Source organism: Sphaerodactylus townsendi, linkage group LG08, assembly GCF_021028975.2.
Source record: "Sphaerodactylus townsendi isolate TG3544 linkage group LG08, MPM_Stown_v2.3, whole genome shotgun sequence".
NCBI classification, from domain to species: domain Eukaryota; kingdom Metazoa; phylum Chordata; class Lepidosauria; order Squamata; family Sphaerodactylidae; genus Sphaerodactylus; species Sphaerodactylus townsendi.
The window spans coordinates 70,042,392-70,069,091 of NC_059432.1; the positions used below are offsets into that span (position 1 = coordinate 70,042,392).

Here is a 26,700-nt window from a genome sequence, read left to right on the forward strand (position 1 = left end):
TTTTGGACCAACTGAAGTTTCTGGAGCAACTTCAAGGGAATCACTGTGTAGAGTGAGTTACAGTATAATCTGGATGTGACTGTTGCAGATGTTATAACTTGCAATGCAGCATTTTAAACTACTGAGGGTGACTATGATGTATCTTCCTGAATACACTGCAGACTTGTAGTAAAGCTGCAGCTTCTCTCTCACACACTCTCTCCTATAATATGGGAACAGCAACAAAAGACATTTATTTATTTAGTTTTATTTTCATTATTTATAGTCTGCCTTTCTCACTTGGACTCAAGGTGGATTACACAGAGTTAGTCAACACAATCAACAGGATAAGACATTCCATGAACAATGCAGTTGGAATGAGGGTTGTACAACCCACCCAAAGTCTAAAAACAGAAATGAAGCAAAGCATAGTATGACCAATTAAATGAAGCAACAATTACATAGTAGGATCCTAGCTTCAGAAAGCAATGCACAGTGGTATATAGACCGCTCTCTAATAATGCATCCAAGCAATTTAGTGAAACCTCACAGGGGCCATCCTAGGAATACCAGGGGCGTGACACAGAAGCAGACAAACCACCTCCGAACGTTTTTTGCCTTGAAAACCTTATATTCAAGGTTGCCATAACTCAGCTGTGACAACTGCCAAAAAAACAAACCACCCTTTCCCCCGCACTCTTCCTCAACGGACGGCGCGTCCCCTCCATGGCGATTTCCCCAAGAAAAACCAAGACAGAGATCAGAAAAAGGTTTGAGCCAATAGGACAGTCGGGCGGCTTCACGCTTTTTCAAAAGCATCGCTCTAGGCGAGCATCTCTTTGGTACAGAACAGCTTTTATCTAAGTTCTGGCTTTAGCTTTTGCGCAGGCGCAGTGGAGCGGAGGGCGTGGTTCCAAACCAACTTGCCTGTCGCGAGAGACGCCGATTGAGGCGCGCAGGTAACGGGGAGCGGTGCGGATAGATGTTCTCCTCTCCTGTCTTAAAGTGGCGCCCCTTAACGTGGGGACGTGATGGGGTTGGGTTTTGGGACACAGTCCCGGGGGCAGCGAGTGGCGGTGGTCTCAATTGGGATTCTGGCGAACTTCGCTTCCCGCATAGAGTCCAACGCCTCAACCTGGCGCCAAGCAGCTTTGCTTTTTGCCCCCTCCCTAGCCTGCCCTGCCCTCACGTTTATTAACAGTCTGTTCATAACAGAGGGTGCCTTTCATGGAGACCTGGCAGTCTTTAGCTTATGCACTACAAACCGGTGTAAGGACGACTGCTGTGAAGAATCTCTTGTTTCTGTCGTGTTTGTTTGGATTTTCTATAAATATAACGCCCATGCTGATAATTCTAAAAGGAGCAGCCATATTAGTCTATTGCAGCAAACATAAGTAGAAACCTTGCACTTTGAATATTAAAGTTTTTATTCTAGCATAAGCTTTTGTGGTTTCACATAGACATGTGTTTATAGAAATATAACAGGCTGTACCTGTTGCATTTCTTGACGTTTTGTCTTTTTCCCCTAAGTATCTGCTAATTGAAGATAAGGTTTTAAGTGTCCAATAGATTGGTCCACGAGCTTTATGCAATAATAAATCTGTTGGTCCTTAAAGTGTGCAAGACCCAATTTTTGTTTTTAAAAGGTACAGTCTCATTATGTTTCATCTTCCTTGATGGGGAAAATCTATTCCTTTATGGCTCTTAAAAACAGGAAGTCTAAGAAAATGGTAATATTATCTGCCTTTCCTTTCTGCCAAATTTAATTTTTACTCTTAATTGTTTGTAGATGCAGAAAGCTATTCAGCCTAATTCTAGAGCTGGTCTATATGCTAGATTTTTCTACCTCTATCACTTGTCAGATGAAAATTGTCAGAAGAGACCGAATAGCCTGTAATGGTGAGCAGAAGCTACAGCAATGTGAGGAAGCTGGAGAACTCAGGGCCAAATATGACCAGCTGCATGACCATTGATTCTAACAACCTTTCCATTCATGTACTTCTGCTTCTTGCACTGTATTTTATAAAAGAATTAGACTTGCAAGGATATCAAGATACTTGAGGAATTAAGAAGATCTGTCTCTGGAGCCAGATGAACCTAAATGGCTTTCTGATGGCTGTAGTGGATTTTACTGTTGATATGGTTGGTGTGGTTGTGGATGATCTTTGGAATGAGAAAATGGCCCATAATCACTTCCAAGGACCCTCTCTCAACTGATCGATGGTTAGAGCCCAGGTATTGATGGTTAGAGCCCAGGTTGCCCCTTGGTTTACTGAGAGGCAGTGGGTGATGAAAAGACAAGGGAGATGGCTGACTGGGTTCGAGAGGTAGTTAGTAGTTCCTTAAGGGAGGGGATGTTCACCGCAGCCTTGAGACATACTGTGGTGCATCCACTTCCAAAGAAGACTACGCTTGACCCAGGAGATCCCGGTAATTGTTGGCCATTTTCAAATGTTCCATTCTTGAGCAAGGAGCTGGAGCAGGTGGTGGCTGGACAACTCCAAGCTTTCCTTCATGAGGCAAATTGTTTAGATCCCTTCTAATCTGGTTTAGACTTGGTTATGAGACTGAATAGCCTTGGTTGCCCTTATGATTGACTTGGCCCTGAAGATGGACCAAGGGAATATGACTGTGTTGATTCTGCTGAATGTCTCAGTGGCTTTTGATATCATCAATCATGGTATCCTTCTGGACTGCCTATCTAGTCTGAAATTGGGAGGTGCCTGGAGGGCAGATTTCAGAAGGTGATGCTAGGAGACTTCTGTTCAGCCCTTTGGCCTTTGGCCTGTGGGGTCCCATGCGATTCCATCTTGTCCCCTATGCTCTTTAACATCTACATGAAACTTTTGCATGAGGTCATCCAGAGATTTAGACTGTGCTGCCACCGATATACAGATGATGCTCAGCTTTATCTTTTCCTTTCAGCTGACCCCAGGTGGGTTGTAGAACCTTGGACTGATGCCTGGAGGCAGTTTTTGGAGTAAATTCAGGCTAATAAACTTCAGCTTAATCTTGATAAGACTGTTACTGGTATTGCTCTTAGACCCTGGCCTACTAGTGGATCAGCAAGTGACAGCTGTGGCCAGGAGTGCATTTTTTCCAACTTTGACTGATTGGTTGACTGCAGCATTTCCTGGGCAGAAAAGATCTGGCCACTATGGTGCATGCCTTGGCAACATCTAGATTACATTACTGCAATGTGCTCTATGTGGATCTACCTTTCAGAAGTGTTCAGAAACTTCAGTTGGTGCAGAATATTTCATCGTGAATGTTTTCTAAAGTGGATCCTAGGGATCATATCGCTCAAGTCTCAGCCTACCTATACTAGCTTCCAGTTTGTTTTCAGTTACAATGCAAAGTCTTGGGTCTAACATACCAGAAGGACCGCCTAATCCTTTATGAACTTGCCTGATCCCTATGGAGGCCCTGCTTCAGGTGCTCCTGCCTTCTGAGATTAGGCAGGTGGCAACTTGGGAGAGAGCCTTCACGGTTGTGGCACTAGAACTCTCCCTGCCTGCCCTGTGGCTGTCTTCTGCCAGTAGATGAAGACTATTTTTGTTTCTTTTGGCATTCCTTCAACGATTCCTGCTTCCTACCCAGTGTTTTAATTTCTGTTTTTATGTCTTCATATGTATTTTAACTCTGTTGTTTAATTGTTTTGATGATGTGTGTGGAGGGAGATTTCATTTCATTTATTCAGTTTCTAGACTGCCCTCTTCCTTGCGGGTTTGGGGTGGTTAACAACACAATATCTTTTTTTCCCCTTTTTTAAAAAAATAAATTTTATTAAATAACCAACATAAAACTAACATACATTATTTAAATATCGTTGACATACTATACATACACTACAAATAATCATATTACTTACTTACTTAACCTATTTGCAGTTCCACTATCTAACATCTAACATCATTACCTCTTTATCTTATATAACATGCTATCTTACTAATCTTTTCTAATTGGTTTTTTTCCTACTTCTTAATGTTATTTTAACAACACCTTATTTCTTGACTTCCTACTAGCTTTTTATTCTTAAACAACTAAAGTATTCTACTCAAATCTTTTTTTAACTTTCTTATACATGTTTCTGCATATAATCCAACTCAGACTTATAAATTTATAATTATATATTAAGAAAAAAGGAAAGACCTAAACAAACTTAGTCCTTCACACTTTAAGCTTCAAATAATACAGTAACTTATAATATCTTTACATTCTTTTCTGGTATTCATATATTTCAAAAACGGAGCCCAGTTCTCAATAAAGTCCTTGTTTTCTTTGTTTTTTAATAATGATAAGAGATTCAGCCACAATATCACACAATATAAAACCAATTACGATCTGCAAAACCATTTTAACAAGTTGATTTTAATTTTAATGGTTTTAAACTGTGATTTTATCATGTATGTTTAAAATTATTAGCCAACTTGGTGGCCCTTCCAAGGTCAGAAAGGCAGGAGAGAAATTTTGTTAAATAAATATAAATACAATTTTTGTTTTCACTTTCTAGAGAAAATATAGATGTGAGATTCTTCTGACTTGTTAAAATGGATCCCCCTAAAGTTAATCTGTGGGTGAAGATGGAACCATTCGTAGTGGGAGCTCTGCAGATCCCACCTCCCTCCAAGTTCAGTCTGCATTATCTACGAAAGATGTCTACTTATGTCCGGATGCATTCTAGCGAGGGCTATCATCCTCACCTTTTCTGGCCTATGTGGCGACACATTGCCTGTGGGAAGCTGCAGCTAGAGAAGGACCTGGCTTGGCTATATTTTGAACTGTTTGACAGTCTTGTTGAACGGACTGCAGAGAAGCGGCTGGAATGGGCAGAGGTGATGTCGAACTGTGCAACTGAGGAGGAAGCAGAGAAGCAACGGAGCAAGGCATGGAATGCCATCTTGTACTTTTTAATGTAATGAAATCCTGGTTATGTCTTCATGGCAGTCTTTTGAAGCATTAACAAAGGAAAGCCGTTGCAATAATATAAAATAAATTAAAATTACTCCAGGATAAAATTTTAGAAAGAAAATATTGTACAAATTCATCATATATATCTATCTTTATCGATCTTTATATAATTTTAAAAACACCAAACAGTCCAAAGATAAATTAGAGACAAATGACCCTTTGGTTAGCATTCCCCATCATCTTTTTATCCTTCACAATGATGACAGCAGATCTTGCCAATTGGAAAGTAATGAATTTGCCCTTACCTGCCAGTAATATGAGCAGCAGTGGCGTAGGATGTTAAGAGCTCGTGTATCTAATCTGGAGGAACCTAGTTTGATTCCCAGCTTGGCCACCTGAGCTGTGGAGGCTTATCTGGGGAATTCAGATTAGCCTGTACACTCCCACACACGCCAGTTGGGTGACCTTGGGCTAGTCACAGCTTCTCGGAGCTCTCTCAGCCCCACCCACCTCACAGGGTGTTTGTTGCCAGGGGGGAAGGGCAAGGAGATTGTAAGCCCCTTTGAGTCTCCTGCAGGAGAGAAAGGGGGGATATAAATCCAAACTCTTCTTCTTCTAATTTCTCCTGATCTGACATGTTAGGGAAATGGGATATTATGGTCTGCGAAAATGTATTATGTTTAGCCTCCTCTCGTGGACATTGAAATGTAACAAGAAATAGATTCTCAGTCAACGTTTGATCACAGGAATATGTATGTTGAATCTCATAAACAGTCTTCCCGGAGCAGTAAAGTAAACATGCCTTGGTGAAGGCCTTTCTGTACCTACAGTTCCATAAACTGACAAAGTACACAGGAAGAGGCAGGAGAAAGGGAGATAGCTGTCTACAAAATGTAGATGTTCTTAGGTTACTTACAAGACCTACATTAGTTTGTTACTGTTCTTCATACCAATGTCTTCATACATGCAATGTTGAAAATACCTAATAGTTTATTTCTTTAACTTGGGATATGAGATACACTTCAGGTGCATGTGGACCATAATCTAGATGAGGTAGGAGTGTTTAGCCACTGAAATTGCCTCTAGCTTTTTTGAAGTAATGGTCTATCTGTGTCTCCTTCCCTCCTCCATGCTGATCTACTACTGAACATAAAATGGCTCATATCTGCTAAATAATGTGGTTCTTAAAAATAACATATTGTTTTTAAAGTTTAAACTTTCCCCTTGTCTTTTCACTTAGTTATCTGTAAACACTCTGCAATTCCTGCTGTTCCTGTATATACAACAACTAAATAAAGTTTCCTTAAGGACATCTCTGATTGGAGAAGAGTGGCCAAATCTTAAATCCAAGTCTTACAGCCTAACTGGAGAATCTACCAGTCAGATCAAGGTATTTTGAACTGTTTTTCTTGCAAAGCTTATTTTCCTTTTGAAGTAGCTTCCATCTTTTGTTTGAGGACAAGAACTTGGCATATGTAGAGTATACCTCTTAAATATGTTGTGCATTTTGAGAATCCATTCAATGCCAGTTTCATTGTATTCTTTAAAAAGCAGTACAAAACCAAATTATTTTTGTTAAAAATATTCTATTTGTTAAAAAAAGAGATTAATTCCTTTTTAATACTAATTGTTGAGTGTCTACCAAAAAGCTAGTAAAATGCAAATTAAGTTATGAAGAGAGGGTGTGTTTCTGTGTTTATGGATTACATGTGTGATGTTCCTCACCACTTTTCTGTACCTTTTTTCTGTGTACAAATTAGTGTATTTAAGACGATAGACTATGCTGTCTGAGTAAAGCAACAGTATATGCCCCTCTGGTATAGGCTTTCACTTTAAGGAAGTACAGTATGAATTACTATTTTCTGGTTCTTTTTATACTGGGTAAATATTTGCAGTGGAATGGGGATGAACTGTCACTTGGCTATGTACAAACGCATCTTGTATCTTACAATCGCTCTTTGTTTGATATAAGAACTGGAATGATAGCTACCATCAAGTCTTCATCCAAAATCACCTTCAGGATCTTCTAGAACTCTTACTTGATCCAGACCAGCTCTCTGCCTCCTCTCACTCCACCCACAATAGCCTGGTAACTCCTGAAGCAGTTCGAGCTCTCAGCTTTCTGATTGAAGGGTCTGTGAACAACAACAGGACTGTCCATCCTCTGCATGAGCTTGCACTCTGGCAGCCATTCCACGCAAGCAGTGGTTTCTCAAAGATCTCCAAAGCTTTCTCTTTCCCCAAGCTGGAGTCCTGGCTGAGGGCTTGCCTGACTGTGAACCCTTTTGGAACATCAGCCTGCCTCAAATCTGGGAAGAAGCTTGCCTGGGCACAGCAAGGTACAGTTAAATTTTCTTTATCTCTGGTTATTTTAGCCCTGACACATAATGCAACATCTTATTCCTTTTTATCTTATTTATAAAACACCAGAGACTTCCTATGCTGTAAGATAATACTATATTCATGACATTTGCTTCCCCTGGGCAGCGAAATTAGTTTGTTTCATTTTTGGAATATTCCAGTCCTCTAACATGCATCCTCATTTTTGTAGCTGAATGAATACCCTTATTAAAAAGGTTGACAAGGTAAAGGCTAAACCAAAGTCTCCCATACTTCATTCACTAGAACGTTGTTGTATTTGTACCATATATCATATGCGACTGTCTCTTTCTGACATTGCTAAAGTAGCCCAGGTTGCTATATTCCGTGTTAGCTGCAATAAGTTAACAAGTTTTCTCAATTCTAGTTATGCATCTTGTCACTGTTCTCACTGAGTACATACAAAAATGTAAACCTTGTACCAGTCTCATTTCGTAAGTGGTGAATGTTAAAGCTTTGTCTAACATTAGAGACAGAGTATGGAGCAGATGGAAGGTTATAAAATAGCTATCTGTAAATATGTCTAAACTAGGGGCAGATATTCACAAGGAGTCTATAGTGACTTATTTCATATGCCTTATTTCAGATGCAATGAAATGGGCAGGTTTCTGTGTGGAAAACACTCTAGCCTGTGTTTTTACTGTTCTAAGTAAAAAGAGTTAAAGATGTGGAAACTTTTTTTTAATGGTGAATGAGTATATAATGTGGAAGCACGGGTGTGTTCTTTATGAAATGGTGTATGCTGTTTCTGTTAGTTTGACGTAACATTTCCTCGATTTGGTTTTTCATATTTTAGTATAAAAGAGTAACATGTTAATGAGTTGAATGGACTTCCAGATAATTTTTAACCAGTGAAGGGAAGATCTTTGATTATTTGTTCTAGTCTGCTGTAATTGTGAGACGCACGTGTAGATTCCCTAGGTATACGGGATTAATCTGAACTACTTTCTTTTTTAAAAGCAATGTTTGACTTGATTCTTATAGTTGAAGGAGCAACCAAGCAAGCCAAGATAGCTTGCAATTCTCGCATGATCCCTTCTGCGCACCGCATGGTTGTGATGAGTCAGGTCTACAAGCAAACACTGGCAAAGAGCTCAGATACCCTAGAAGACAGTCACGTGAAGATTCATCGCTGCTGTGAATCCTTTATTTATTTGCTGTCTCCACTGAGGTGAGTTCACTTTCTCTGATCCACCTTTGGAACGTATTTCCAAGTCATATTTCCCCGTGCTCAAGTCCATCATTTTTTCCTCTCTCTTTTAGATCTGTGAGCATAGAGAAGTGCAGGAACAGCACGTTTGTTCTGGGCCCAGTGCAGACTGTTGTTCACCTCTATAGCTGTGAAAATGTCAAAGTGATTGCCGTCTGCCGCCGCCTGTCTCTGTCATCTACAACCAGTTGTACTTTGCACATTCTCACTCCTACTAGACCACTCATCCTGTTAGGCAACCAAGCCATAACTTTTGCTCCCTTCCACACCCACTACCCAATGCTTGAGGACCACATGGGCAGGAGTGGCTTGGCCACAGTGCCTAACTATTGGGACAATCCAATGTTGGTGTCCCAAGACAACTGTGACTGGAAGGTCTTCAGATTCCTTTCACCCGCAGAGTTTTACCCCTTTGTCATTCCATTTGAAATGGAAGGTGACACAACAGAAACACCCGGTGGGCTGCCACCAGCATACCAGAAGGCATTGAGCCAACGAGAGCAGAGGATACAGATCTGGCAGAAGACTGTGAAGGAGGCTAAGCTGACGAAGTAAGTACCAACTTATTTCAAGAGAGAAGATTTTGCTGCTTATAGTACATTGGGAGCACAGTGTAGTTGTGTTCATAGATACTATTAGTTCATCATTGTGGAATGAATTGTACTTGTGTCCCCAATTTTGATTATTCTGCATGAACATCTATTCACTGCTTTGTTAGTTAGCTTATCTAAACCGTATTCTTGTCTGTTAATGGTTTTTAAGAGCCAACCTACAAAATACAGAGAAATATCTAGTCGGTGAATACAACAACATACTGTAGAGCCTGTCACTGTTTCTGAAGCATGTGGGGTACTTTGTGTCTGGAGATGGAGCCTCTGGCCTCCAGTTCCCCTTCCCCACACACTCCACAGCCTCGCAGCCAATCCCAGGGATGGCCTGCTGCAGAACCAACCCTGGGATGAGAAGAGCCCTGGAAGGCTCAAGGCAGCCTCCCAGTCCCAGAACAAGCCTGGCCCAACTGCCACAGGGACAGAAGTGTGATGGGGCTGGGTAGCCATATTTAAAGGCCCAGGCAGCACTCAGCCAAGGAGACTGGGGTTGGGGCGGGGCTTCAGGGGAATGGGGGAGGGATATAAGGACGAGGGTTTTAAGGGCTGGGGAAGAAAGCTGGCCAGGCATCTTAGGAAAGGAGAGACTCAAGGACTGCCTTCTCTGAGACCCCATGACGAGCCCATAAGGACAACGGATCAAGGTGCCACAGGGCCCAAGTCGAAGGGACTTGACACTTTGCTCCCCAAAATAATATTTGGTTTATTTTTATTGTGCTGCTTGGAGCAAACTTATTTTGGAAATTATTTACAGCTTTATTTTCTTCCTTTGGCCTTTTATCATGTTTTAATTTGATCTGAATGAATGAGCTAAAAGTGGACTTTGTTGGGCAGGCATGATATCGGCCAGAGACTCTGTTTTGTTGTGCAGAGTGGTAGAAGACAGGGCCACTTAAATGTCACAAGCTGTTGCACTGAGCTATTTTCTGAAATTGAAAATATCATTGGAAAACCAACATTGTGACTTTAGAACATTAGAATGAAGAACTCTGTGACTTAATGTGTGTGATAGAAACCCTAAAACATACTAGGCTCAAGAGTGCCACCTAGAGCATCTGGGATCTTGGACCCCTAGAGATTCCTTTAGAATGAGCTATTTGCTTATAGTACATTGGGAGCACATTCCATATTGGACCATGCTGGCTGACTAACAGTGCAATCCTAAGTGGTGAGGGAATTTTGCCCTGGCTGGGTGCTGTGCAGCTACACTGCCTCTAGATAGGATAGGATAGTTGCGCCACGGTCAGCAAGCTGACGGACATTCCCCCGAACCCCCTGGAACTGCTTTATGCTGTGGCTATCTTTTTTGCCAGCATAGGTCTGTGCTGGCCCCCTTTGGTGCTGGCATGGACCCCTGTGCTGGAGGAGTACTGGCACCATGGTGGCGCTGGTGCCCAAGGGTCATGCTGCCATATGGCTCCCCACAGCCAACCTAAGTGCCTCTGCAGCAATGTAAATGCACCCTACACTGGCTCAGGTGGCATTTATGTTAACATTGGGATTGTGCCATCTCTCAGGATTGCACTGTTAATCTCTTTTAGACAGAGGACAATCTGGTTTGCACCACACAATCAATTTGTCATGGAAGTTCAGAGTCATGCCCAGGTGCTTGAGGGAGGTGGAGCTATATTGTATGAGGCTCTGATTGGTAAAGGTAGGTCTGACATTAGATATGAGGATTTGCATGGGATTGAAGAAAGCTATTTTATTGTTTCTCCAGTATTGTGCTGGAAGACTGCCTTCTCAACGGGTCAGGCTGGTTGTTCTCAGGAGGTCTGAGTAGTGACAGCTGGATACCAGATAACTTTCCTTAGTCTAAGAGGAAAGGCACCATTTCCCCCTTTCTACTTTAACAGTGTTTTCTCATGAAGCATTTATTTTGTGTATGTATATATGCAGTCACTTAACTGCCCCAGGGAGGGGGGGGCGCCGTTCCCCGGTGCGTGCCGTTGGGTCACATGGGGGGTGGAAAATTGCCCCCTTCCCCCCTCGCCCCGCCTCACCAGACCTCGCTGGATGCCCCTGCTCAGCCCTGCCCCACCAGCCAGGGCCCCATTTTGCTCTGGGCGCCATTTCCCCCCTTACACCTTTGTATATATGTTTATAGTCTGTCTTTCTCAGTGGCACAAGGCTGATTACACGGAATGAATCAGTACAGTCAACTAAGTGGCACTTCCAAAAGATAATGCAATAGGATTTGACTTGTGGAGATCTCAAAAACCAACTAGAGGTGAACCACAGTATTTTCACACCGTTAAAATGAATGCAAAAATGACAGCAACAGACAATATGGACTGTACACAATGGTGTAGTCCACAATCCCTATCCCTCCATCCATGCTAGGCCTTTCTCTGAAGCGCAGTGTTACCGTTTAGCTCTATTACCTGTGCAAAAAGCTCTCTTAAGTAATTCAGTTTTACATACCTTATAGAAAACTAGAAAGGTAGGCACCTTCCTGACCTTGTTAGGCAGACCATTCCACAAAGTGGAGCCCACAACAGAGAATGTGCGTGTATGAGAAGTGGTTGATTTTGCCCATTTAATATGTCATATAAGCCTTATGATATCTATAGATTTCTTTCTTTAAAAAAAAATCTGATCCTTTCCAATGTGGTGTTGAAAGAGAGCGTTACCACCAAAAAACAAATACATGGGTTTTAGATCGAATCAAGCCAGAACTATCCGTAGGAGCTAGAATGATTAAACTGAAGCTATCATACGTTGAACACATTAGAAGACAAGAGTAACTGGGAAAAACAATAATGCTAGGAAAAGTTGAAGATGGCAGGAAAAGAGGAAGAACCAAAATGAGGTGGTTGGCTCTGTAAAGAAAGCCACGGCCCTCAGCGTACAAGACCTGAGTGAGACTGATAACAATAGGTAGTTTTGGAGGACATTGATTCACATGGTCACCACGAGTTGGAAATTACTTGATTGCACTTAACATGCACACAGTCTTAAATTTCTCTTAAAACACACATAACCTGCTGCACGAAGATTTGGATCCAGTTGAGGTAATATGACAGCATGTGTGAAGGCACAACAAAGGATTAGTGCGCATTTACTGTTTTCAAATCAGAATGTCACAGTGTGACACTGAGATTGATTGTGCGCCTTCTGTAGTGATTATATTTTCCCCATCTTTTTCTTATTGGAGCATCAAAATTAGTGAACTCATATGGGGAATATGCTGCTTACAAATGCTATACCGGGAAAAGTCTTTGAGAAGATGTCATTAAGGGGCTAAAACCTTATTGTTCTGTAGTAGAACTTCTGATTCCTAGCAGCTATTAGTAGAGCCCTTAATATGTCAACTAATACACAGGAATGAATGTAAAAATGGAGGGTTAGAGGTTTCCTTTCATTACAGTGCTATGAAATAATTATTTCCTATAGATAACGTTGATGTTTTCTCTCCAAGATTGACATCTATTCTGCTTACAACAGTGGTTCTCAACCTTCCTAATACTGCGGCCCTTTAATACAGTTCCTCATGTTGTGGTGACCCCCAACCCTAACATTTATCCATTTTACAGATGGAGAACACTGATGCAGAGAGTCTTAGGCGACCCATGTGAAAGGGTCGTTCGACCCTCAAAGTGGTCCCAACCCCCAGGTTGAGAACCACTGGCTTACAAGGTTCCTGTGTATGAATGCTTCCTGTAAGTGGAAATTCAATTGTGATGCAGCTGTGAAGCTTCAACAGCTGAAGTTGGTATCAAGGGCACAAGAGTATAACCTAGACACATTCATTCATTCATTCATTCATTCATTCATTCATTCATTCATTCATTCATTCATTCATTCATTCATTCATTCATCTATACTTGGTTTGTGTAAAAAAAAAACCCCAAACCCCAAGTATTAACTTGTAACATGGGCTTCTCTCTGCACATATCCCGTCACGAGTATTTCTGTTTTTGCTATTTGTTCTAACTACTAAGTTTCATTTTTCTCCTGCCTCAGGCACTACTTTATAAATTCAATATGGAGTTAGCTGTTACTTTGTGCCAGGTGAATAGTAGCATTTGGATAAAGAAGAAGCTCAACCAAGTTTCCAAATCTCACATTCTTTTTAGTTTATATAAACAAGAACATGATTTCTCTGTTCTGTTCCATTCTTCACCAATTGCTTAACTACTTTAAGAAAAAAAAACCTCCGAAGTCCTAACCAAACAGCTGATAAGGAAGCAAAAGTGAGCAAAATAACACTTTTGAGTAGAGGACATGGCTGATTTCAAAGAACTGCAATCAAAGGGAGTTTCTAACCCTGCCTTTTACTTATGTATTTCCACCACTCTGGCCCGGTATATGGAGATCTTCAGTTAAAACTAGAATTGAAGGCTCTGTGGAACTTTTCTTTTTACAAATCTGAGCAACCCCCTGCTGATAGAAGTAACCTGAACAAGATTGGAGAGGGTTCTTATTGGTGATGTTTCTCTCAACGATGGAGGATATCAGTTTTCTTTAGAGTAGGCACCCATTTTCCTGTTCAGGATTCTTGATAAAAACTCTTTTGGAATGGCTTTCCCACAGAAGATTGTCAGGTTTGCTCTGTTGTATATTTTAGAATAGGCTTTTCCTTTTGTTTGGGGATGGTGAATGGATTTCTTTTTATCAGAGAAGGATACTCACTGCTTAGTTTTGTATTGGCTTGTTGCCATTTCACTTTAAAATACCTGTCCTTGTGTTATTTTCTTAACATTTTAGCTTGGAAGCAGGACTTGTCTCTTTTAATTTCCTTTTTGTTCAACATCTATCTGTTAGGCATTTCATAGTATTTCTTTTTTCTTTTTAATCATTGTAAGGTACCCTGAAGGTTTGGCCTGAGGTTAAAGTGGATAATTGTCTCATTTAATCCACATGTACTAGGTGAAAGTATGTTTATTTGTGAGCAAATATCTTCACTGCTTGGTCTTGTATTCACTGTGGATGGAAAGTTCCCTGTTAAGTATTGGACTCAAATGGTAAGAATATGTTTATAACTGTGTTCCACATACTCCAGGGCCACTGTTGTGATTCATTTCAGGGATCAAAAGAAGACATTCCAGTTGTTGGTGGAAAACAAGTTCTACGAATGGCTCGTGCACACTGGTAGCCGTCAGCAGCTGGACAGTCTGGTGCCTCCTTCTGCAGGTTCCAAACAGGCAGCAGGATAGCAAAACTTCTGAAGCCTCATTATGGCTAGGTGGGTTGAATGATTGCATCTTTTCTCCTTCATCATACAGAAAGACTTCATGTTTGTTTACAATAAGACCATAATTGCCACGTTGGATACACCAGCAGTGCATCTAGCCTAGCATTGTGTTGCCTGTGTATAGATGTATAAAAATAGATGTATTTTTATACCAGTTATTTAGCACTAACTAAGTAATTTAATTATTTAAATGGGTATGATTTTGTTTCATGTCGTCTTTTAGATTTTTGGAAGTTCTAAGACAATTCTAGGACTGTTGTCTAAAAATCAGCACCCTCTTTGCACTTCAAGAAAATGCTCTTACAGTACATAGACATTTCTCTGTCTCTCCTTTTCAATTTATGTCCAGTCCCTCATCCCCTTAAAAGCATCATACAGATATTATAGAGAGCAGCGTTACAGGGCTAAAAACTAATCTTTCCTGATGGATATATGCTTATCTTGTCCATAGTTCACTTGTCTTGTCTCACTTTTCTCTGAAGAGCCACCCAGGTAGCCAGTGTACTGGTCCTAGTAAGGATTCTGTATCTCTTGCGAAGGAAACGAAGCAACATCTCTCTAGCTTATCTTTGGAAACTCTGCAGTCTTGATGATTATAATGCTAGTGTGTTCACAGTACCTTAAATAAACAGAAGTAATTTCCATCTGTACAGCATGACTTCTCCATCTCCTGCTGTAGCATGAAATACCAGCTGAAATCTGCTTTTGGGGGCAAGCAGACCACAGGAATAGTACGGAGTGGGCAACTTCCACAGAATTTCCCTGCCATCTGTGGGAAATCCTTCATAAGATTCAAACCGGTATATTTTATTAATTTATTTTTAGATGCTTACCCCGCCCATCCCCGGAGGGCTAAGGTCAGCAACAAACAACATTTGCTTCTCATTACCCCTTGTGAATGGGGAATTGCTCTCTATTTTACTGCTTCTGGGGATGTTTACACTTTGGAATCTCACTGTTCATATGCAAACAAAAAAAGTGACTTGTGAATTTTCTAAATCTGAAAACTAACATGAATGGCTCCTTCATAAAAGGAAAATTAAATAACACTTTTTTTCAATTATGTTGCTTTTTCTAATGAAAAAATGTTGATTTAAATATTTTTGTACCACCGTTCTCCCACACTGGAACATCGAAGAAACATGAACTAATTCTAAACTGAACACAAATATACAATCCACCTGTGCTGCATTAGACAGATGATGAGCCCCAAGCATGTCTGGTGCGGATACTGTTGGCCTTGTTCTCACGAAGCCCAGGCTTAAAAGCCTTTTGGCTCCTATCTCTAGCCAAGCTGAGGCTTTAAGTTAATGGCCAAAAGGGGGAAGGGGCAGATGCTGAGCCCAGGTCTTATTCAGGTACAGCTGGGTGCTCCCACTTCCGATCCGTTTCCTCGCCTCTGGCTAAGCACAGGCTTTAAGGTACCTGCACATTCAGGAGAAGCAAAAATAAACTCTCACCAGCAATTGCAAAGAGAAAAAGAATATCCTGTAGATAGAAGTATCATTTTAAGCTGGATGTCTTCTAAATCCCACTCACTAGAGTTCCTTTTTCTTGTTATGTTTTCCATCCATACTGATTTCAAAGCATGCATGCCTAATTAGTCTAATGCTACAACTGTCAGCTGTCATTAATACTCTGGATTCATGGTGTTGGAAGACCTCTCTTAAAACTTTCCACTTGCAAGTTCACAGGCATTTAAAGCGATGAAGCCTTTCTTGCTTGCATAATTCTGATGTTACGTTTCTGAAAGACAGCTTCATACACATATGTGGACTAAACTGTGGCAGAGTTATGTCGGTGCGATGTTGGCTGTATCCTGAAAGCCCAAATATGTTCAAGACAGGCATGTAGGGGCCAGTGTCACAATTTTAAAATCTCCCATTTTGCTAATTTCATTATTTTTAATATATTGACTCAAAGTTACAGTACAGAATAATCATGCTGACCTACAGATCAAAACTGTTTCCATGAGAATCGGATTAATGGGGCAATTCCAATAGGATGTTTATTTAGAAGTCTGGTGTGCTCCATCCTGGAGTCTTAAGATTTATTTTTATTTATTTATTGGGTTGTAACTATCTTAAATGAAACAAATACTGAATGCATTCTCTTGCAAAAAGTTTGCTCCCTGTGCTACTTTTTCCTTTTTCAGGCAAGCACAGGGTCATTACTGACCCATGTTTACTAGGCAGACTTTGTTTACAGAGCGATTTGCCATTGTCTTCCCCAGTCGTTTACACTTTACCCCCAGCAAGCTGGGTTCTCATGTTACTGACCTTGGAAGGAAGGAAGGCAGAGTCAGCATTAAGCCAGATACCTGAAACTGAAGAAGAAGAAGAGTTGGATTTATATCCCCCCCTTTCTCTCCTGTAGGAGACTCAAAGGGGCTTACAATTTCCTTTCCCTTCTCCCCTCACAACAAACACCCTGTGAAATAGGTGGGGCTGAGAAAGCTCGGAAGAGCTGTGACTAGCCCAAGGTAACCCAGCTGGTGTGTGTTGGAGTGTACTGGCTAATTTGAATTCTCCAGATAAGCCTCCACAGCTCAGGCAGCAGAGCAGGGAATCAAACCTGGTTCCTCCAGCTTAGAGTATACCTGCTCTTAGCCACTATGCCACTGCTGCTCCTGACTTCCACTCTGCACCATGGGAGCTCCTTATTTTTTATTTATCCATTTATTATGTGTGACTGAATCTTCATGGTGGGAAAGCCAATACATGCAATAGTAAAAAAAAGAAGACAGGCTGAAGCTATGCAGTCACTCGAGGGAACAGAAGGGAGTGTGTGATTTGAGTTCTAGGTAAGGACATGAAGTCAGGAAAGAGTGGGCAGCTCAAACATGGTGGAACTTCTGTTAAAAGCCGAGTCTTCTCTTTAAGCACTTTTCCTGTTCCAGCTTTTTGGAATCTTTGGAAACATGAAAAATGACATGAAAACTTTTGCAGTACAAGAGAATGGGTTGATCTAGTAGGTACGTTCTGAATGGAAGGTGGGTGAAGTAAGAATTAGGAGAACATTCTTTAGAAACAGTGCTTTACATTTCTTTCTTTTATACACTGGCACAGTTTCAAAAATGATGTACATCTGACTTTTTTTTTTACAAGCCTAGGAAGTCATGCAGCGTATGTTTAAAAATTAGCTTTTTATAGAATGAATTTTCTAGACAATAAGACAAATGTCAGAATTTTTTTAGACAAAGGCTGTGGGCTTAAATACCCTTACCTAAGAGTAAATTACTAGTGATTCTGAGTAAGCCTGCATAAAATTCATCTTCATATGTAATTCACTCAATAAGAAGAAAAAAATTGGGGACCTGAGGCTTTTCCATTCTATCAGCCTTCCCAAATTGCTTAACCTTTGTGAGGTTTTGATATATTTTCCCTATCCCAAATGAAATTGAAGCTGCAAGAATTGAACTTGAAACTAGATTGCCTTGGATCAGAGTTTGAGATTTCTCAGCTGTCATGAGCCTTTTGAAGTATTTTCTGTCATATTTCCTGCAAGTATATCCGTTTTGGGGATTTCACTGTTAAATCCTGACTCGAGTGCCTGTAGCTGTTTCACTAGCTCATTGAAACGCAGGGTTTTTTAAAATGTTTTTTTTTTAAAAAGCTTTTCTAATTCTAATGTACATCTTTCCACAAAACAAAAACCCCTCAAATACCGGTAGTACAATTCTAACATTACTTTTTGGGGAGTGAGACCCTTTGAGTACACTTAGATAGGATTCTGCTCAAGACTGGTCTCAAAGATAAATAAACTAAATTGACTTTAAGAGTACCACACTGAAATGCACCGTAACAGTATGGGGAAGATACTGCATGTAGCTCGGCCTCTTCATACTTTCAGGAGGTTACACTTTCATTCCTACCTACCATCCTAGTAAAATACTGTTAGCAGGCCGTAGGATGTCACATGTGGTTAATTTCAGGCAGGGTCCCTAGTATTGCTCAGTCTGTGTGCACTCTTGAAATGCTGAGTAGTTGTCACTACAAAATGAATAGCATGGGTTCAGGGAGCAGTCACAGGATATTAGGAGGCTGAATGTGAAACTTTTTCCTGTGGTGCAGACAACTGTTTCGGCATGGGTGCTACCTTCAGATGCAGTGGTCCCAGGCTCTGACTTCATGGAGGCAGAACAAAGCCAAGACTGACTATGGTTTGGGGAAGATCTGCTGTATTGAAGGAGCAAATGGGTACTGGAGAACCATTGACGGCTGCCATGTTGGGAATCACTGAGTTTGTCAGCTCACATCTTACTTTCTTAAAATGGACATCTAAAAACATCCAAAAGCATAAATGTGACAAGCAAGTGCTTACAGAACACCAAGAACAAGTTTAGCTGCCAGGTACCCTTATCAGAAAATCAGAATTGGTGGTGATTTCCTGGCAAGTGTGCATGTGTTAGCCAACCCAGGTTTCCAGCAAGAAGAGAAGAGGCTCCAGGGGGGGTTAACAAATAAATTATGGAGCCACTGAAGAATAATTTTGATGGACTGGCTCAGGACCACAGCCAGAACGCCTCACCCAGTTTAAACTTCCATTCCATGGACATCTGGGAAGCTGCAATTTATTACTATGCAAAACAGAGAAATTGTTTTTAGCCAATGATAAATAGTCTCATCCCTCCCCCCCCCCCACCTGTTCCTTGTGTTGTTATTTGTTGGTTGCTTTGTAAGCAAGGCACTTTGGTCCTCTCTGTTCCCCAGACTGCTTCTCCCACAGGTAATGGCAGGGATTTTTTTCTCTTTTCAAGCTCCTCTGTAAATGGCTATAGCTGAACTCATCATTTATAAATTATATAATATTCAAAGCAGGGCTGGGAAACCATGTTGCCCCACGCCACTGAGATAGCATGCATGTCTTTATACTTTGAATATTTCCAACCCAGTCTTGGTGTTCTGACTCAGCAAAGCATTCAAAAGTTAATAATGCAACAGGCTACACAGGAACATAAAGGAGGCAATGAAGCCTGCCTATATTTTCTAATCCTGTTAGCTTTTCTAGAACTCATGAATAGGCTCAGAATCCCTGACTCAATTTTTGGATCCCATTCTCATGACGAAGCAAATGCCTGGTCTAAAAATGAGCTCACTATAAAATGAGGCTTTCCACTCCTGGCTCTTGTAGCTGCTTCTAGATTTTCTCCTCCACCCAGGTATCACACCTAGTATTGACCATGTCTAAAACAGGAAGCAGGGTAAGTATGCTTCTAGCCTCTATTCTTTCCCACTGTCTGGAAAAAGGCAAAAGTCTTAATTGGTTTGCAAGCTTGGCGTTGGGTTGCCAGGTCCCCCTGGCCACCAGCAGGGGATGGAGCCAAGGACATTAAGATAGCTTGGGGGCTTGCCTCTCTCGGCCAGAGGCAGCCGGCCCCTTCCAAGTGTGAGATGCCGTAACCCCTGAGGAATATGCCGAGGGGGTCTTCTGAAATAACAAAGTATAACTTTATTTAGGACAGAAGAAGGAAGGGATGCTCGACTTACCAGAGTCCTTCATAGCAACTTGCCTAGCCAGTTTACTCAGCGCCAATCCTAAAACCTGGTCAGGATTGGCTCCAGATTCTGGTATCCTGGAACCATTGTAAAACGAGAATTGGACTTCTGAATAAGAAATTAGAAATAATTGGCTAACCTTCACGAATTTACCTGCACTTTATGTAAGAAGGTTCAGTGCCTTTGAAAATACCGAATTCTGTTCCATCAAGGTTAGTATTTGGAAACAATGACTTCAGACAGATACAGCCATCTTCCTTTTGCTTATGTGTGTGTTCAATACAAGATGAAGATGAAATTTGAGCTACTGGAGTGATTTTTAATTGCACGTTAATTCGTGTTCCTGGAGCAGTAGGCTTGCAAAAATGAAAAGACCCTTCATTTTGGCAGTACCTTCTAATGGTCTCTGCAATTGTATCTATTTATTTACAAAGTATAAGGATACACTACTTAGGATTCCCGCAGGCTTTCCAGACTAGGAACACCCTATCAGTTTCTGTCAGCATGGCCAATTGGCCATGCTGGTAGGGGCTGATGGGAATTGTAGTTCCTGAACATCTGGAGAGCCGCAGGTTCCCTACCCCTGCACTAGGGGAACTGTGGAATTTGGAATCCACATTGGCACAATGATTACTTTCAAGCTAACAAACGAAGTTGCAATTGTTCCATCAACTGCAACAGATTCAGGATTAGTACCTCTGTGGGTAGCTCATGATTTCCCCTCATGTGAGGTTTTGCTTATCCCTCTCTGGCTTCATCGACTTACTAAGATTGCAGTCTCATGCATAGTTGCTTGAACGTAATGGTGAACTTAGATATACATAAGATTGGGTTGACCTAGACTTTCTGAGTAACTGTCATGTTGGGATGGTACTACCTGGGACCATAAATGGAGTGCTATTCCATGCGCTATTATTGTTGTTATTTTAATTAAAAATTCCTCAGTCAGGAAGAAAGGAGCTAGTCTGGCACTCATCTTGATATGCTAGTTGTTTACATTTGAGAAATATTCAAGCCTCCTCTACATCTTGAATGGGTTACAAACCTGATAGGGTAGTGTCATGTAATTTATGCAAAGGCTTCCTCTAAATTGCCCTGAACATTTATCTTAATCTCTTACGGCTTTTTTACTTGTTCAGTTTTCAGTGCAATAAAAGTGCCTTTGTTACTCATTTGTTGTGTGTGGTCTGGATGATTTCTCTTGAAGTTATGCTTCTGTCACGGGAGAGATTTTGCATTCCCTGAGCACTGTCATGGGAACTTCTATGTATTTCCAAGATGCTATTGAGACTAATATACATTAAAATTGCATGAGATTCATGTGTACCTGTTGGATATTATTTGTTCGCAGTCCACACAGGGAGTTGGCATGAGCAGTCTGGAACAGAAATGCCCAATTTCTGAATGGGCTTCCATCTCAAGTCCTTTGAGTTCCTCTGGTCCAGTGATTTTATCATTTCGCCTTATCTTTGTCTTCCGAGTGCTAGTTTTTCCATGTACACACCTCTACCCAAATCACAAAAGGGAAGGGGGTTACCTTTTCTTTATCTTTGGTGATTGGGATATCACGAATGTGATTCTGAGTTGAGGCTGATGGGAACGCTGCACTGAGAAACAGTGTATGGGTGTGTGTGTGTGTGTGTGTGTGTGTGTGTATGTTTTATTTATTTATTTACATATTCATCCCCTGCTTTTCTCCCCAGCAAATAGACCCAACGAAGTTTACAGCATCATCCTCCCCTCCACCATTTTATCCTCCCAACAGCCACCATGTGAGATAATCAGACTTACTGGTCCAAGGTCAACCAGTGAGTCTCCCTGCAAAAAACCTCTATGGACCAGAGGTGGTCTTAGGCCACTGGGGAAGGTCTCCCAGGACACACTCTGGGCAGGGGGCTGATTGCCCATGCCCCTCCCCCCCAACCTATAGAGGGGAGGTAAAGAAGAATAGCAGGCTTCCAGTAATATGTATGACTGTGCTGCTTGGGGCTGAGGCCTTCCTCTTGGGGTGATAGCCTCTTGTGTCTGCCCCATCCAGGACTTAAGAAGCTTGGTGGCTACTTGTTCCCACCTCACCTGAGGATTTGACTTCCTGTTTCATGGTGGTACCAACCCCCCCCCCCCCGCCCCCACATTTGTGGCCTAGGCAGCTGACTTCCTGTTGTGGTAGCTGCTCCTGTTTGCCTCATGTGGGGCAAAAGCTGTCCCTGGTGAGTGGTGTTGGCAGTGACTCTGAGGCCCCCACCCAGGCCTTTTGTCAAGGGCTCCAAGATCACTACTCCCTTTCCCCCCACTAGACACTTTAAAATACATAGAAATGTTCTGTCTGTGGAGACTTTAGACACTTACTAGTGGCAAAGGTTTTGGGCAGAAGGTTGTGCTTTTGATTCCAGAAGAAGTGGGTTCATCAAATGGGAAACATCTGTCTCTTTGATTGCTAGCTGCTGATATTGAGAACGCTGGTACCTAAGTGGAGTCAGGAGGTGGAGCTTGATGGACTCGGGGTGGGGGTAGAATTGATAGCAAAAACATTGTTTGCCTTGGTAACTGGTGCATCCTGTGGGCAGAGCTTGGGCTTAAATTTTAGCTCTGGATGAAGGACCTGCACAGGAAAATGGAAGTAGGAGTATCCTACGCAGCTGCTGCCATTTAATGGCACCACTTTGCTCCGCTGAGACACAGCGGAGTCTCAGAGAGTTGGAAAGAGGGGGCTATAGACCAGTGGTTCTCGAACTTCCTAATGCCATGACCCTTTAATACAATTCCTCATGTTGTGGTGACCCCCAACCCCAACATTAATCCATTTTACAAATGGAGAACACTAATGCAGAGAGTCTTAGGCAACCCCTGTGAAAGGGTTGTTTGACCCTCAAAGGGGTCCTGACCCCCAGGTTGAGAACCACTGCTATAGACAAGAGTCAGCCCAGATACAAGGGCAGGTAGTCATTGATGTGACATAGAAGAGCTGCAAAAATAAAACACCATCCATCCACATCACCTTCTGCAATACCAAGTCCTCACTTTTCCCCCTGTACAGGTGTATCATCCAGTCAGTTGCAACACACGGAAATGTGGTTGCAAGTGTGGAATTTTGTTGTGCTCCAACCCAAGAGAGGATGCCAGTTAACCCACCAAGTTGCTCGTGTCTAGCAGAAACTGTATTGCCTTCCTCAATACTTTGCTCGTGTTTCAGATCACCTTCTACGAAGGGAAGAATTTCCAGGGGCGCCGCTACGAGTGTGATCGGGACAATTCAGATTTCCACAGTGACCTGAGCCGTTGCAATTCCATCCGTGTGGATGGATATGCCTGGGTTATATATGAGCGACCAAACTTTGCAGGGAACATGTATGTGCTGACCCATGGGGATTATCCTGAATACCAACGCTGGATGGGCCTTAATGACCGCATCAGTTCATGCAAATCCATTCAGTTAGTAAGTGTGCCATTTCTTTCCTTTCTGACATTGAACACATGAAGATGCCTTGCCCTGAGGCCACTGGTCTGTGAAGGTCAGTATAGTCTACTCTGACTTATCTGGAGATGGCAAGAATTGAACCTGGAGTCTTCTGCATACAAAGCAGACGCTTCGCCAGTGAGCCATAGGTTCTCAGACACCTTTCACAAGACCTGGGATATTTGTAATCAAGATAATGCCAAACCTGAACAGCAAGATAACATTTGGTAACTCCTTTTCTTGGTGCATGCAGAGGACCCCAGAGTGTTATTTCATGTTAATAAACCTGGAGCAACTTGCACACATTTATTTCTGTTCTCCAAGCATAAATTTACAATTCCAAAGTGTTAGTCACGATAGCCTGCTGCAGCACCCTGAAGACTACTATCATTCCAGCATAAGCTTTTGTGGATTAGAATCCACTTAATCATAGAATAAAACTTGCTTGTCTTGAAGTTGCTGCAGAATTCTTTTTTTTTTTTTAGTATCAGTTGTGATTGCTCCTCTCCTCACCTAATGCACCCCCTCCTGTGTTTAGCCCCAGTTAAGAAGAATTAAATATTGAATAATTGGTAGTATTTCGATTTAAGCTTAGGAACATGTGCTCAGCTCTCAGAGGTTGCCACCACTGGGAGGAATTACACTTGTTAGGGAAAGCTCGTAGGAGACAATGGCCTTTCAGCTCCCTGCCATATTTCTTGCAGGCCCAAAGGTGTTCGTAAAATCCATGGCAGAAGGTCCTGATACGGTACCTTTAAGGGTTGAGAGCAGATGAGAATAGCTTTGACATGGGATATGTGTGTGTGTTTGTTCTGGTGGTTTGCTATATTAGTCTATGGCAACGCAAGAGTCTTGCGACACCTTAAAGACGAACCCATTTATTGTAGTATAAACCTTCATGGTTTTGAGGCCAATTTGTGTGAAATTCATTTGTCAAATTCCACTGCAGCCAATGATGCCCTTTGTCCTCATTTTGTTAGCTTTGCCACTCTATAGCCGGTGGTCTCTTTGAAATCAAAGGGCTTAAATCTTTTTGGTTCTGAGAGCCAGCCTGGCATAGTGGTTAAGAGCAGGTGCACTCTAATCTGGAGAACTGGGGTTGATTCCCCGCTCTGCCACTTGAGCTGTGGAGGCTTATCTGGTGAATCAGATTAGCTTGTCCACTCCCAACATTCCAGCTGGGTGACCTTGGGCTAGTCACAGTTCTTTGGAGCTCTCTCAGGCCCACCTACCTCACAGAGTGTTTGTTGTGAAGGGGGAAGGGAACAGAGCTTGTAAGCCCCTTTGAGTCTCCTTCCAAACTCTTCTTCTACTACTGGGGGAGTCGTGGCTCCTACCATGCAGATACCGCATCTGCTTTGCACCCAGGCTCCTCTTTCAGAGCCATCTTCCTTTCTCCTCTTCATAAGAGATACTGTGAAGCAGAGGCAGAATCCATTCAGTAGCCAGAACTCTGGTTCTCCAGAGCTTGCTGGGCTGGGTATATTCACAGTGATGCTGGGTACCAATTCAATTAATTATCTGGGTCCTACGTCCAGGCTGACATGCTACCCACAAGCCATGTTTAGCAGCTTAGCAGCTTGCCAGTGCTTGATAAACCTTCTGGAGTTGTGTGCCTGGGATGACGGTGGAGAACAAAGCATCCCAGATAGGGTCATTTGCTTGGAGGAACAGAACCAGAAAATTTAGCAAGCTCTGGTGAGCTGTGGTACATGAACTGGTGAGTATGATAAGATGCTAATGAAGGTGCATGCCACATGCAGCCATCACACAAATGCAGTCAATAACACAACAGGTGTTTCTGGCATATCAAGGAGGTGACAAAGGCCAGAAGAGATAGAAGCATAGACTTATAAGCATGCATACATATGCACGTACGTGCGCGCGCGCGCATGCGCGCGCACACACACACACACACACACACAGGCTTTAGGTGCCTTTGAGGGTATTAACTGGTCTTGGAGGTGCACCCACAATCTCAGTGCATTCTTTGTATTGTCAAAGGCTTTCACAGCCGGATTCAACTGGTTCTGGTGTGTTTTCCAGACTGTGTGGCTGTGGTCTAGCGGATCTAGGTGAAACGTTAGGAACAAGATCCACCAGACCATGGCCACACATTCCGGAAAAACCACCAGAACCAGTGCATTCTTTGATGCTTCACATCCATTTTCCAACTCTATGCAAAGTGAAGCCAAAGGGTCTGAACTGTGTGCTGCAAATGCATCCCCCCACTTGGCTCCTCAGTAACCTGTGCACTCTCTTTCCTTGCTTCAGCCCAGTGGAGGAAAATACCAGATCCAGCTGTTTGAGAAGGGTGAGTTTAGTGGCCAGATGCACGAATTCACAGACGACTGCCCTTCTGTCATGGATCAGTTTCATTTCCGGGAAATCCATTCCTGCAAAGTCGTGGAGGGAGCCTGGGTTTTCTATGAACACCCCAACTTCCGTGGCCGGCAGTACCTTCTGGAGAGAGGAGAGTACAGTAAGCCTGTCGAGTGGGGGGCGACATCCCCAGTGGTCCAGTCCTTCCGACGTATTGTTGAGTAATGAACAGCATGGCACGTGAAACCAATGTGAAAGCTAGCTTGATGCATAAATAAAGTATGTGAGGGCTTAATGCTGTCAGTCATTATTTGTAGCATTTGTGCATCTGAATGCAATTCACTCTTTTCTTCAAGAGAAGTGTCTACTCTCTGATACCCCTGTGACAAGGACACTGTAGCAATAAAGACATGCAGAATCACTTTCTGTAAGCTCTAGAATTTTCTTGGGGTGTCCAAGTGGAAGCTTGCAATTTTTTTTTCCAACCAAGAAATGTTCCGGGAAGGGGGAGGTCCTTTTCTGTGGGATACCTTTTCAGCCTGTGTCGTGGGAACCCAACTGTATGAACTGCGCAGTCCTCACTGGTCACTTGCAGCTTGAAGCCTCCTGCACGTGAGGCAAATCTGATCTGAATTCACTTTCCCATGAACGCTTCTAGTTAGTATTCCAGATTCCTTTGAGTAATTGCAAGCTGATTCTTCTTCAGGTTTTAGATCGGTCTGGAAAGATAAAAGCAGAACAAGACGGTGGTTTGGCTAGATCAGTGATGGTGAACCTTTTTGAGACCGAGTGCCCAAATTGCAACCCAAAACCCACTTATTTATCGCAAAGTGCCAACACGGCAATTTAACCTAAATACTGAGGTTGTAGTGTGTGCACACGCCGCTCTGCCCTGCGCTGCTCCAGTGCTTCCACCCCACCCCACCCCTCTGCCCCACCCACTCAAGCAGGGGCCAGCCTGCTCTAGCCTCCAGCAAATCCCTCATGCACCACTCTGCGCCTCTCTAGCAACTCCGCTTCCTCTGCCCCTTCCCTCGAGCATCAGCCACCCGGAACACAGGCACCAGGCCTGCCAGCCGAGTCCTCCCTGCTCGCTGTGGGGCACTGTGCCCAGTGGCCCAGGCCAGCCTAGATGTGTG

At 42.5% G+C, this 26,700-nt stretch overlaps 2 protein-coding genes across 2 annotated transcripts; both read left to right on the plus strand.

Moving 5' to 3' along the window:
- Nucleotides 1-1,808: 1,808 nt before the first annotated feature.
- On the plus strand, nt 1,809-23,031 carry TBCCD1 (TBCC domain containing 1). Its single transcript, XM_048506844.1, has 10 exons — nt 1,809-1,878; nt 4,493-4,865; nt 6,131-6,280; nt 6,863-7,229; nt 8,254-8,440; nt 8,533-9,030; nt 14,117-14,275; nt 18,358-19,487; nt 19,744-19,994; nt 22,976-23,031. The coding sequence occupies exons 2-7, from the start codon at nt 4,530-4,532 to the stop codon at nt 14,244-14,246; spliced, it is 1,668 nt and encodes a 555-aa protein (XP_048362801.1). The 5' UTR covers nt 1,809-1,878; nt 4,493-4,529; the 3' UTR covers nt 14,247-14,275; nt 18,358-19,487; nt 19,744-19,994; nt 22,976-23,031.
- CRYGS (crystallin gamma S) lies at nt 19,374-25,982 on the plus strand. Its single transcript, XM_048506845.1, has 3 exons — nt 19,374-19,487; nt 22,976-23,218; nt 25,514-25,982. Exons 1-3 carry the CDS (start codon nt 19,467-19,469, stop codon nt 25,784-25,786), a joined length of 537 nt encoding a protein of 178 aa, XP_048362802.1. The 5' UTR covers nt 19,374-19,466; the 3' UTR covers nt 25,787-25,982.
- The last annotated feature ends 718 nt before the right edge of the window (nt 25,983-26,700 follow it).